This window comes from Chiroxiphia lanceolata, chromosome 2, assembly GCF_009829145.1.
Source record: "Chiroxiphia lanceolata isolate bChiLan1 chromosome 2, bChiLan1.pri, whole genome shotgun sequence".
NCBI lineage: Eukaryota > Metazoa > Chordata > Aves > Passeriformes > Pipridae > Chiroxiphia > Chiroxiphia lanceolata.
The window spans coordinates 15,754,118-15,767,355 of NC_045638.1; the positions used below are offsets into that span (position 1 = coordinate 15,754,118).

The window sequence follows — 13,238 nt, forward strand, 5'->3', positions numbered from 1 at the left end:
AAATCATGAAAGATTGGCCAGCCTAATGCTGAGCCAACTGCAAAAATTGGCTGAAATGGTTTTGAGACTGAACAGACAATGGGTGACTTTCCTGTAATTGTATTTTGGAAAACAGCTGAATTGGTTTGGCTTCAGCTTTCAGAAAAGAAGAATGTGGAAAATCTCAACAGGAACTGTTCTCTATAGCAAATACACAAAAAAAGTGGACATGGAGCATTGAGGACTTAAGGAACAATTTTAACCTTCACTAAAATTGTTGTGGCTTCTGTTACTGTTATTATTTATAACCAAAGTAACTGTACTATTTTTTTCATCATTTAGACTCTCTGATAGTACTTATTCATATTCATTCTGTACATTGTTTTGCTACACACTGCATTGTGCTGCTCACAAATGCTGCAGAAAAAGGTGATGAATGATATTGCTCAGATGTATAATGCCTTCTTAACTGGAGTGTGATGGATTTAATAATTCTAATGAGTCAAGCTTTTTTTGAATGTATGGGAAATAAAGAAGCTTTTTTATCTCCTGGGGTGTATGATGTTGAATTAAGTTATTGGCTTTTCTGTAAAATGAAGTCAGACATAGTGTCATGTGTGCTCAGAATGCTGACTTGTTTAATAGATTAAATGGTGAAGTAATGTTTTAGACACAGACAAGGTCTTGAGCTCTTATAGCCTGTTTATGGTTCTTTCCTAACTGCCCTTGTGATAATGAAATGCAGGGTGATTATTGAAGTTTTTCTGTGGTAGATTACCTTGTTAACCTGGCACTCCAGCAAATTGTCATACTCTAGCAAAAAGACAGGACATTATGCAAAAGAGTACTTCAGCTCACAAATCTGTTCGGCACACAAGCACGTTGTGGTTTTCATTTTATTTTACTATTTTTTAGGATTGCATTGATGTGGGTTGGTGGGAAGGAGAACTCAATGGCAGACGAGGTGTGTTTCCAGATAACTTTGTCAAGCTTCTTCCTTCTGATTTTGAAAAAGAGGTAAGCAATGTATTCTTTCATTTTCACTTGAGAATGCAGAATGAAAGTAGAGTCGAAAGAAATACTCTTTCAGATATTTGGTTTTGACAAAGTTTACTTCTAACTTAATAGCATAAAAACATAAAGGAAACAAATTTCTGGGTTAAAAAGCATCCACGGAGAGAATGTGTAGTGCTCAAAATCATATTACGGAGTTTGATTTGGCCATCCAGTCACCCCACTGCCACTACACTACTCTGTCCTGTGTCCTAAAAGTTTGAGAGAGAGAGGAACTGGAGGTCCCAGGACTGTGTCATGTGATGCAATGGTATCCAGAATTCTTAATCTTCTCCATTGTATTTGTGGTGGAATAAGAAAAGTTAGTGTACCATCTGCATGCTGATGCACAGCAGTTCAAGCACTGTTCCAGAAGAAAAAGGGTAACATTTTAACTGTGAAATTTGAAAAACGGTGAGCTTTTGGTGTCTCAGATGCATGTTTCTTGACCTCTCAGAATTATTAAAAAGGAAGGTATAAAATCTATGCATTAGCTTTTCAGCTTCTATTTATTCGAAAAAGATGGCATTGTTATTTGCCAGATAATATTTAGAAATCTTGCAGTTTCCTGGAATAAAGTAATGGATTCCTTGCCCCAAAAGTCCATTCCATTTTTAGGAACCTTTTCAGCCACCGGTGGGTATTAAAAGCTGGCAACCAGGCTTTTGATGAGTATTTCAGCGTGACGGTGTCAGCCTTCTGTGATAAAACCAAGACTCACTGACACTCAGCTTCAGTCTTTGGCAATAAAAATTGGATGCCGAAGGCAAAAATTAAATAACTTGGAAAGCTTAATAAAGCAACTATTAAACAATTCACAGAGGCTAACATGATAATTATAGAAAATGAAGGTAGAAGAGCAGCAAAAACGGTGGGAGATGGAAATGCAATTCCATAGCAGAGTGGATATCCTGGCTTTAGGCCTAATAATAAAAGAAGGTGATTTCCAGAAGAGGCAGAAATCATAAACTTTAAGACATAGCGAGCCTATTATAGAAGAAAAAAAATCTTTACCCATATCCATTTTTTGTGGTGAAATTATTCAGTCTTTTGGAACTTATAAATTATATATCTTTAAAGTATTTTTTAGAGCACACTTGAATATAACTTGTAGAATAAATTAGATATTCAGACACTTAGACATTGCAACTAGGTTTGCTCTAAATGTGGAGAATGAAATTTTATTAATTTTTGAAATGCCACAAATCTGGCCACACGAGTAAGTAGCTGGTAGGACTACAGACCGTCTGTCTTTGCTTGAATCAGTACTAAAAGGGAAGGAGATAAATACTTTTCCAGTGATTTTGTCAGGTATTTTCTGATGTGATCCAGAAACCTTGGATTCCATCCTATGCTCTGAAAGTATATGTTGCAGTAGTTCTTCTGTCTGTTGAACAGATCTTGAAATCTTTTCCCATCTCCTTGTTCACTCCCCAATTTTCCAAACCTGATTCTTTTCCACACGTGGATATTTGGCCCAGATCTTTTCTATTCACTGCCTAGTCCCCATCTCCACCTCTCAGGTGGTCTCCATTACAGGATTTTCCCCTGAGATCACTACCTGAATCTACATCACCATCTGCATTTACTTTCTATTCCTACAGCAAATTTCTTTATCCAGCTTCTTTTCCTCTCCCCTCTTACTCTTTGTCCCTGCTCTGTAGTTCTGTTCTCTTCTTGTCCAACCAGTCCTGGTTTCCTGTCTGTTGGCTTAATTTCTAGTCTGTCTCATCACCTTCTCAGTTATCTCACCACCTTTATCCCAACACAGACCCTTGTAAATCCTTCTTGCTTCTCCATGTTTCCCTAAGCACTCTTAAAACTTCTTCACACTACACCCATTCTGATCTTTATTTGCCTTATTGAAACAATGTATTTCCCTCTTCAGCTTTCAGGTAAAGTCACTTTGTCTAGTGAACCATAGGACCCTTTCATATTTGTGTTTATCTACATAAGGGCTTTAATTTTAATCAGGAGTGGTATTTGTAGTGAATCTGTCACTTGTCCATCTGCACTTGCTATGCTTTCCAAGACACATCTCAGGTGACATGACCTAGACTCCTTACAGATGAGAACTAAGCCAAAAGATCTGCTAGAGGAGTGCATATCTTATATCCAACTGCTGATGTATGGACAGTCAATGGGATCAGCCTCACACCACTCCAGAATAAAACCCCAAATGTGTATATTGTACTGTTGGACCTTGGCATCAGCTATTTCACCCTGCAGCCATTATCAACAAAACTCCCAGCTGCTATCACAAGACATTCATTGTTCCTGTCGTGTTTCCTTTCCATTTTTTTTTTTCACTTTTCTGCATTTAAACCTTTAAACATGTTGCCCAGATTCTTGCAAAAGTACCTCTGAGAGTATAAGGGACTCAGTGTTCCTGGACAATGGTCCTCAGCAGGCAGGCTAGAGAAGATCATTCTGATGACCTCCTGAGTTCTTGGCCACAGCTTGTTCAGGTTGATGACAGGAGGTGATCTGGTCAGGATAAGGTGATAGCAGAAACATGAGGGTTACTGGATGACAGTTTCTGAGATTCAAGCTGTTAGGCTTATCCAATCTGTGCAAAAACTGATGGTTTTTTTCCTCCAGAGACCAATAGGTTTGCTAGACTTGAAAGAGGTCCCTTGGAAGGGTGTGTGGCTTGGGCTCAGCCTTCACAGCAAACCTGCTCCCTTCTCAACAATCAGACCAAGATCTGAGAGTTGTAGGGCAGAGACTGAACTAATTACTGCAAGTGAACAAAACAATTGATCTTTCTCAAAAGATTTGGCAGATACATAGAAAGTAATGGGCAGGAGGGCAGGGATCAATAAGAGTTTGAGAGAAAATATCAGCTTAAATGGATGGTTGAAGTTTGGCAAAGCTATGCATATCTGGAAACATCATTTTATACATAGTTCCACAAGACAATATACAGTAATACATAGCCAGCAATGTAGTGACAGTGATTGTGATCAATCTATAGCAAAGGAAATAAGGTCTATCTCAGAAAAAAGGATGGGCATAGGAAAAATTATTTTTGCTTAGAATTTATGCTCAATAATCTTGATAGTTTTTGGGTGGGTTTTTTTGTTTTTTAAAGTGAGAGATAAAACGTGCTATTTAATCTAGCGTGGTCCTCCATTTGGTTTTGTACTCATCCCAACATATGGTGAATACCAGTATGGTGTGTGTGCATACACACACATTGGCACAGAAGAAAAGCCATCCCTCCCCTAACTTGCAGGTGAAGAGAAATGGTTCTGGCACTGCTTTTGTGTTCATACCATTACAGATCTATTAGGGAAATGGTCGTAATAGAGAAAGTAAAAGTAAAAAGTACGGATTGATTGGAATAATTTGTTTAATTTCACCAAACATCTAAAATCCTAAAAACTGTCTTTTGCAATTGTAGTGAGTGAATAAAATGTAACTTTTGCAGTATGCTGCAGTATTTCCTGTGTTCTGCATTTTTGCATCATCTCTGAGTCTGAAAAAACACGTCAGGTTTTGGCACAAGCATGTAGGGGTTTCTTTGTGTTTGTTTTTTCCAAAATGGATAGGAATATTTACAAGATTAAATTTTAAAGAGATTTCTTCAGTAGACCAAAGGTCATGTATTCCTCTAATCTTAAGAGGTATGTAAAATGAACCTTTTTTTACTCCTCAATAGGATATTTCAATTGCAAAAGCATAAAAATGATATTTAATTTGTCAGTGCTATTTTCTCTCTTCGGATTCATTTTAATGACGTTATTTCAGAAGAATTATGTGACAGTCTCATAACTTGTAATTATGAATGTTAAGCATTTTATTATTAACTCCAACTTTTGTATGAATGAGATTTACAAGCATTTTGAAGCAATCTGTTTTCTTCTGTTATTAAATTTTAGAGACCGAAGAAACCACCACCTCCATCAGCTCCTGTCATCAAACAAGGATCAGGTAAGATGTAGCTGATTATGTACAGCATATGTCAGTGAGCACATCTCAGTCTAAATTAAGTGTATTCAAATTTATATAGAATTCATCTGTATCAAAATTAATAAGCAGCTGTCTAGACAACAGCTAATACTTCAGAATCTTTCAGGGTTGATAACTGAAAAACTGTGATGTGTGTTTTTTAAATGCATTTCAGGCAATCATCTGCACTGTTTTAAAATATTCTGTATCTCTCCTTAAACATGTTAAGTCAGAGCAAGCGTGACACTTCAGTTTTTAGAAGTTTTATGGTTCTGTTCCTTGACTGAAGTTGATTGTGTGCATGTCTTCGCAATATAGACCCAGTGTGTTGGAGTCTGATAATACCTGCAGGAGGAGACTGCATTCACTACAGATCTGATTTATTCTGGAGACAAAGAGCTTTTTTGAATATCTATAAAATACTCTCATACAGTGATCTCATCTGAGTTGCAGTTGAAGTCTTGCGGGTCTGCGTGAATGCTGGAGCTGGCTGACTGCTCTGGAGTCTGTGCCATAGTTAGATTCTTGGGTTTCAATACTTTATAGCCCTAAGTATAAAACTAAAAGGAGTTACCCTGAATTTGGTTATGTAGATAATGGTGTTGCAAATGTATTAAGGGGCTGATTCTGTTTTGCAAACAGATGAGTGCTAGCAGAACTGGTTTTGTAGTATGTTAGACTGAATTGTGGGTACATACTGAGAGCTGAACTCACTTTGATTTGTAATTTTAAAATGACCCCTCAATACTAATTTCCAAAAGTACCTGCATGATTTATTTTTAGCCTAAAACTTAGAAACAGGTAAAGTATCTATGCACTTGACAGTTCTGACCTTGGAAACCAAATTCCAGTTCCATTCATGTAAAATTAAAAAACACAAGGCAGGGATGTTCTCAGAGTTTTCATTTGTATTGCAGTGGTGGTGGTGGAAACATAACTATGGCTGGAATTCTTTAATCCTTTAAGTCAGATGAGTTTGTAAAAATTCTGCAGCAGCACTAGTGCTTCCCCCGCTGCTGGCACACATTAAAAACAAAACAAATTCATCCAATCTAGCCAGATAGTTTTCCTGTTACTGTGGTCTGTTCCAGCTTTTGGTGCTTTAAAAAGTAAATTTCCCTCTCCCAGAGTCTTGAACTGTTAATAGAAGAAGTTACACCAGTGTACAATTTACTGTGAATCAATATGCTATAATTTAACTAGTTTGAATTTTTCATGCAGTTCTTTGACTATAGAATCATGACTATAAATATTTGGGTTGCTTATTGACATCCATGGTTTGTTCTTTACTCTGTCTTGAGACTCATGAAAACATAAATTTGATTTTAAGATCAAACAGTGTCCAGAGAGAGCAGTATGACTTTGCCATCTAGTGGTGGTTGTGTATTAACGATGTCTTAGTGACAACTGATGTTATGGCCTGACATGTTTTAGAAAAGCTCTATAAAACATTATATTTCTTTCAATTAATACTCCTATAATTAGAGAATAGCACTTTTAATATGTATCTGTTGGCATGCAGTGCATTAGCTGTGTCACCAAAGCAGGATAATGTGGCCATTTTCAGAAGGAAAAATGGGTGCATAAAGGATGCAGACAATTTGATTAAGGCCATCTAAGTCAGAGCCAAGACTATTGCAGTTCTTTCTTTTCAGTCTTTGACAAGTCCTGGCTGATCAGGCACCAAAGTTTCTTCTGATAGGTATTGAGAGCTGAAAATTGTCCTATGTTTATTACCAATCCGACATCCTATATTTGTCAAATTATCGCTTCACTGAGGTTATACTGTGTTTTACCACATCTCCAGGCAGGCTACGTGCCGGAAAGTTACAGGTACAGGGGTTGGGGGGAGCCGGGCTGGGGGCTGGCTCTCACGCGGGGTCGGAGGGCAGGCTACGTGCCGGAAAGTTACAGGTACAGGGGTTGGGGGGAGCCGGGCTGGGGGCTGGCTCTCACGCGGGGTCGGAGGGCAGGCTACGTGCCGGAAAGTTACCGGTACAGGGGTTGGGGGGAGCCGGGCTGGGGGCTGGCTCTCACGCGGGGTCGGAGGGCAGGCTACGTGCCGGAAAGTTACAGGTACAGGGGTTGGGGGGAGCCGGGCTGGGGGCTGGCTTTCACGCGGGGTCGGAGGGCAGGCTACGTGCCGGAAAGTTACAGGTACAGGGGTTGGGGGGAGCCGGGCTGGGGGCTGGCTTTCACGCGGGGTCGGAGGGCAGGCTACGTGCCGGAAAGTTACAGGTACAGGGGTTGGGGGGAGCCGGGCTGGGGGCTGGCTCTCACGCGGGGTCGGAGGGCAGGCTACGTGCCGGAAAGTTACAGATACTGGGGTTGGGGGGAGCCGGGCTGGGGGCTGGCTCTCACGCGGGGTCGGAGGGCAGGCTACGTGCCGGAAAGTTACAGGTACAGGGGTTGGGGGGAGCCGGGCTGGGGGCTGGCTCTCACGCGGGGTCGGAGGGCAGGCTACGTGCCGCGCGCGCTCTGCGCGCGCGGTTTAGTCTCAAGGTGCAGGCTCAGCAGGAGAGGGGAGAGAGAAAATGAGGGAGCCTTGCCAGCAGTTGCTACACACCTATGGAGGAGGATAGAGCAACTTCGGAGCACACAGAGGTTTGCCATTTCAGGTCTGGGGGGAAGGGGGAGGGGGGGTTCTGGGGAAGGGAGTGGGGAAGAGAGGGGAGGGGTATCGAGCGGGCCATGGGGGGCTTCTAATTGACGGGGGGGAAGCAGGGCACTCCTGTATGAAATCTAACAGATGTGCAGTGCACCTGCAAATACCTGGTAACAAAGTGGAGGAAGGACATGGTCAGGGAGAATAGTGGGGTTCCTTCAGAGTGATGGGGGTCCCAGCAAAGCTGGGGACTTGAAAAGCACCTCAGCCTTGAATGGGTACAAGGACCAGAACACTTGGTCAGTTTGTTTTTCTGTCTCTGTTTGTTTTTGGCTCATCTGCTGCTACTGCCCAGGTTCAGCATGTTCCAGAACCATTCTAACAGAAACGTAGCCTGTATGTCCCTGTGTGGTTTTGGGCTATGCTGGCGATGTTACATGCCTTCGGTAGGGCCGCCCATGCCAGACAGGTCAAAGCAGCAGGGCCAGATACAATAAATCTATGGGCAGGATGAGCTCGTTAGCCTCCTGGCAGTCATCCTAGGAGAAGGACAACTCTAATCTCAAACCCGGGCGGATGGAGCTCGCTTAGCCCTGTAAGGCCATCCATCTAAGAGAAGGTCACTCTAACCAAACCTACGTCCTGAGGATTTCACTGCCACCGTCCAAGCTCGCTCGGCCCTGGCAGATGAACCTCAGGATTAAAGGGTGGGTTCAGTTCCGCGCATACTGCATCTCACCTAAAAAATCCATTGCGCAGGCTTGAAGGCTTTACCCACATGCAAAAAGTCCTGTAGCGACGGACGAGGGTCGAAACGGCAGGTGAAAGGTGCACTGGGAGCCGCAGACTCAACTCCGCATGCAGGCGGTTCAGGATATTGGTCATTTGAGACTGATCGGAGATGACAGTCTCTTGGGGCAGCACCCTGAACGACCAAGCAGCCTTTTCAAGGACAGCACTGCTTGCTCCACTCGGAGAGGGGCCTAGAAAAGGTGGCCTAAACAAAGCTCATCTCCACTTTCACCCGGTTGGTTAACCGCAGACCAACGGGCATCTTCTCTCAATGCGGTCGCACAAAGAGCAAAAGACAAAGGCATGCACCTGCCTCCAAAGGTGTACCTAAATTAACTATAGCATGTTGGAACATCAGAACCATGCTTGATTCTGCGGATAGTGGACGTCCTGAGCGGCGTTCTGCCCTAATTGCCCATGAGCTGGCTCGTCTCAACATCGACATAGCTGCCCTCAGTGAAGTTCGCCTTCACGAGGAAGGAAGCCTCAGAGAACATGGTGCTGGTTACACTCTCTTCTGGTCAGGTAAGCCCAGAACCGAAAAACATCTCTCAGGTGTCGGCTTCATGATCAAAAACTCTATTCTTCCCAAACTCGAAAATCTGCCAACAGGTCACTCTGACCGCATTATCTCCCTACGCCTTCCACTCCACAACAACCAACACGTCGTCCTCTTTAGTATATATGCCCCAACTCTCCAAGCTGACCCTGCCGAAAAGGACAAATTTTATGCTGACCTGCGCCACCTTACCCAAAAAGTACCCGCAGATGATAAGATCATTATCCTTGGTGATTTCAACGCCAGAGTAGGTAAGAATTTTGATGCCTGGAAAGGAATATTAGGCAAACATGGTGTTGGTAACTGCAACGATAATGGTCGACTCCTGCTAGAATTCTGTGCAGAGCAACAGCTCACCATCACTAATACTATCTTTCAGCAGAAAGATAGTCTGAAGACAACCTGGATGCACCCCAGATCTAAGCATTGGCATCTCATCGATTATGTCCTGGTGCGACGGAGAGATGTTCGCGATGTCCTCCATACCCGCGTGATGCCCAGTGCAGAATGCCAGACAGACCATCGGCTTGTGCGCTGCAAACTCAGCTTCAATCTTAAATTCAAACCCAAAATGGGCAACATCACAAGGAGAAAACTCCAAGTTAACAATCTCCAATCAGCCACAGTAAGAGAGAGATTCCAGGCAAACCTTCAAACTAGGCTCGAAAACCGTTCCACAGTTTCTGCAGATTCCTCTCCTGAAACTACCTGGCAGCATATTAAAAACAGCATTCTGCAATCCTCCGAAGAATCCTTAGGGTTCTCCCTCAAGAAGAACAAGGACTGGTTTGACGAAAACAACCAAGAAATCCAGGACTTGTTGAGGAAGAAGAGAACCGCCCACCAAGCACACCTTGCACTGCCATCCTGTCACGCAAGAAAAACAGCCTTTCGTCTCGCATGCAGCAGGCTCCAACAGAAACTCCGTGACATCCAGAACAAGTGGTGGATCGATCTAGCTGTAAAAACTCAATTATGCGCAGATATGGGTGATCACAAAGGTTTCTATGAAGCCTTGAAGACAGCATATGGGCCCACATACCAGGTGCAAAGCCCTCTACTCAGTGCTGATGGCCAAACGCTTCTAACAGATAAAACCTCCATTCTGAATCGATGGTCTGAACACTTTCAAACTCTTTTCAGTACCAACCGTGTGGTCCAAGACTCAGCAATTCAGTCCATCACACAACAACCAGTAAAGTATGAATTGGATACAGCCCCCACTTTAGGAGAAACCCTCAAGGCCATACAGCAGGTAAAAATCGGCAAGGCAGCCGGGGTTGATGGAATTCCACCTGAAGTCTGGAAACATGGGGGCCTTGCCCTCCACACCAAATTTCACGAGTTTGTGGTGCGCTGCTGGGAGCTCGGTGAACTACCATCAGACCTTCGTGATGCTGTCATCATCACTTTGTATAAGAAGAAAGGTATTAAATCTGACTGCTCAAACTACCGTGGTATTACTCTGCTCTCCATTGCTGGCAAAATCCTGGCAAGAATACTCTTGAACAGACTAATACCCACTATAGCAGAAGGGATCCTACCTGAAAGTCAGTGTGGTTTCAGAGCCAACAGAAGCACCACAGACATGATATTTGTTCTCAGACAACTGCAAGAGAAATGTAGGGAACAGAACAAAGGTCTTTATGTAACCTTTGTTGACCTCACCAAGGCTTTTGATACTGTGAGCAGAAAAGGTCTGTGGCAGATTTTGGAACGTTTAGGTTGTCCCCCCAAGTTCCTTAAAATGATCATCTCACTTCATGAGGATCAGCACGGCCAAGTCAGGTATGGCAACACACTTTCTGAGCCCTTTTTAATTAAGAATGGTGTGAAACAAGGCTGCGTTCTCGCTCCTACCCTATTCACAATCTTTTTTAGCATGATGCTCCAAAGGGCCACAGCAGACCTCGATGATCAGGACGGTATCTACATTCGATATCGTACTGATGGTAGCCTGTTCAATCTAAGGCGTCTGAAGGCCCACACCAAGACCCTAAACCATCTTGTCCGGGAACTACTATATGCTGATGACGCCGCCCTTGTTGCCCACACAGAAGCAGCTCTGCAGCGTTTAACATCCTGCTTTGCAGATGCTGCTGAGCTCTTTGGGCTGGAAGTCAGCCTAAAGAAGACAGAAGTTCTCCATCAACCTGCACCTCAGGAAGTCTTCCATCATCCCCATATCACCATTGGCCAATCAGAGCTCAAATCAGTCCAGCAGTTTAATTACCTAGGTAGCCTCATCTCCTCGGATGGTAAGATTGACAGGGAGATAGACAACAGGTTGGCAAAGGCATACAGTGCTTTTGGAAAACTCCACAAAAGAGTATGGCGTAATAAACACTTGAAGAAAAGCACAAAGATCAGTGTTTACAAAGCCATAGTGTTGTCTACTCTCTTGTATGGTTCCGAATCATGGGTCATCTACCGCCACCACCTGCGTCTCCTAGAACGCTTCCATCAGCGCTGCCTCCGTACAATCTTAAACATCCACTGGTCAGATTATGTGACCAATACATCTGTTCTTGAGCAAGCAGCAGTCACAAGTGTAGAGGCCATGCTGATGAGAACACAGCTGCGATGGGCAGGGCACGTCTCAAGGATGAAGGACCACCGCCTCCCTAAGATCTTGCTCTATGGTGAACTTGCCACTGGCTGCCGCAAGAGAGGAGCCCCGAAGAAAAGATTCAAGGACTCCCTGAAACAACATCTCAGCCTTGGCCATATTGATCACCATAATTGGTCCACTCTGGCCTCAAATCGGGAGGCCTGGAGACACAGCATCTATAACGCTGCGGAAGCCTTTGAGAACACACGCAGGATCACTCTCGAGGAGAAAAGGCAACGCAGGAAGAACCGTGTCTTGCGGAATACACCATCTAAGGAGTCTTTCTGTTGTGCCTTTTGCAACCGGATATGTCTGTCACGTATTGGCCTCATAAGTCACCAACGTGCCTGTAACAAGTGTGGATAAAGCCTTCCCAAATCTTCGTTCGCGAAGCCCAGCCATGATGACCACATCTCCATGTTAGACCTTAGTGCTGATAGTAGGTAACAGCTTGCAATAATGTTTCTTCATATTTAACCAGTCACAGTGCGATGAATAAATTGAAAACTGTGAGTTGCAGCCTAAGCAATTAAATATCAGTATCTTGATGCAGAGCATAAAATCAGAGCAGAGAATTAGAATTGGTCTTTGTAGTACAAGTGGCATATGTGTGAAAGAGGTGTCTAGTTTGTATTATAGCAGAGATAGAAGTTTGGCTGTATTTCCAAATTCTCTACAGCAGTAGGCTGCCAGGGCCTTCTCTGCTGCACTAGTTTAAAAAGCAAGGCAAAAACTGGAGAGACAAATTTAGGAGCACAAGTCTCTTATACTTAATCGTTGAAAAGCAGTGGGCATTTCACTGGGTAGCTGGGATAAGCAACACAACTATGTCTGGACCGAAGGGTGGGAATACTCTTGAATTCCTCTGGGAGCTGATACGGAGTTTCCCAGAGCTTCCTTGCAAGTGACCTTCACCTGGAAGTAAAGACAGGATCACAGTGCCTGCCTGGGTGCTGATTAATTTGGGGGGCACAACCCAAGTAGGGAGCACAGCTGAGCCTGGGAGCTCCTCAGTGTTTGTGGGCTCATTGTTTTAGACTTGGCCTAAGAATGTCCATCCTTCTGTGTGTTAATGATGACTGTTAATCTTACTGTAATTAGATACTTGTATGCCTTTTTTTCTTGATCACACTACTGTGTGCAAGATTACCAGTATGTTGACTTGTGCTTTGCATATCTTGTGTCTAGAAAGGTTTTAACTGGTTTGCAGCAACAGCTTTGCCTCTCAGGAGTTAAGTATTGTTCATAGAATCATTTAGGTTGGAAAAGAGCCTTAAGATCATCGAATCCAACCATAAAATGTGAATTTAGTATTATTTATTGACAAGATAAGTGGTACAACTGCTGTCCAACAGCACATTTAGGTACAGCAACAATGGCTGCTGAGCACTGGCTTCTAGGAACCAGCTGCAGAAGGGAGTTGCAACAACACATTTAGAAAATGTAAATGTACTTGAGAACTGCATATAACAATAGACTGAAGCAAAAAAACTGCCCTGTGTTCCCTGCCCTGCCTCCTCTGCTTTTCTTGGATTTCATCTACTGTAATTTTTATTGGGACACTAATAGCATTACCTAAAGGGGTTTTCAACACTGCAAAGTTGAAGTGGCTTTAGCACCTAGTGGTGAGCCAATGCAGCAAAGCCAATATCCAGTCAAGTATTTCTTATAATATGGGGATTAGA

At 43.3% G+C, this 13,238-nt stretch overlaps 1 protein-coding gene across 9 annotated transcripts in view; it reads left to right on the plus strand.

The window, feature by feature from the left end:
* The window catches only part of SH3KBP1 (SH3 domain containing kinase binding protein 1), a 223,755-nt gene that overhangs the window by 180,368 nt on the left and 30,149 nt on the right, over positions 1–13,238 (plus strand). For all 9 annotated transcript variants that reach the window (XR_004355261.1, XM_032679340.1, XM_032679339.1 and 6 more), the window contains 2 exons: positions 895–996; positions 4,917–4,968. Coding sequence is in view for 8 of the 9 variants with exons in the window: in XM_032679340.1 (XP_032535231.1) it covers positions 895–996; positions 4,917–4,968 (154 nt within the window). In the remaining variant the exon portion in view is untranslated. The remainder of the gene's footprint in view (positions 1–894; positions 997–4,916; positions 4,969–13,238) is intronic.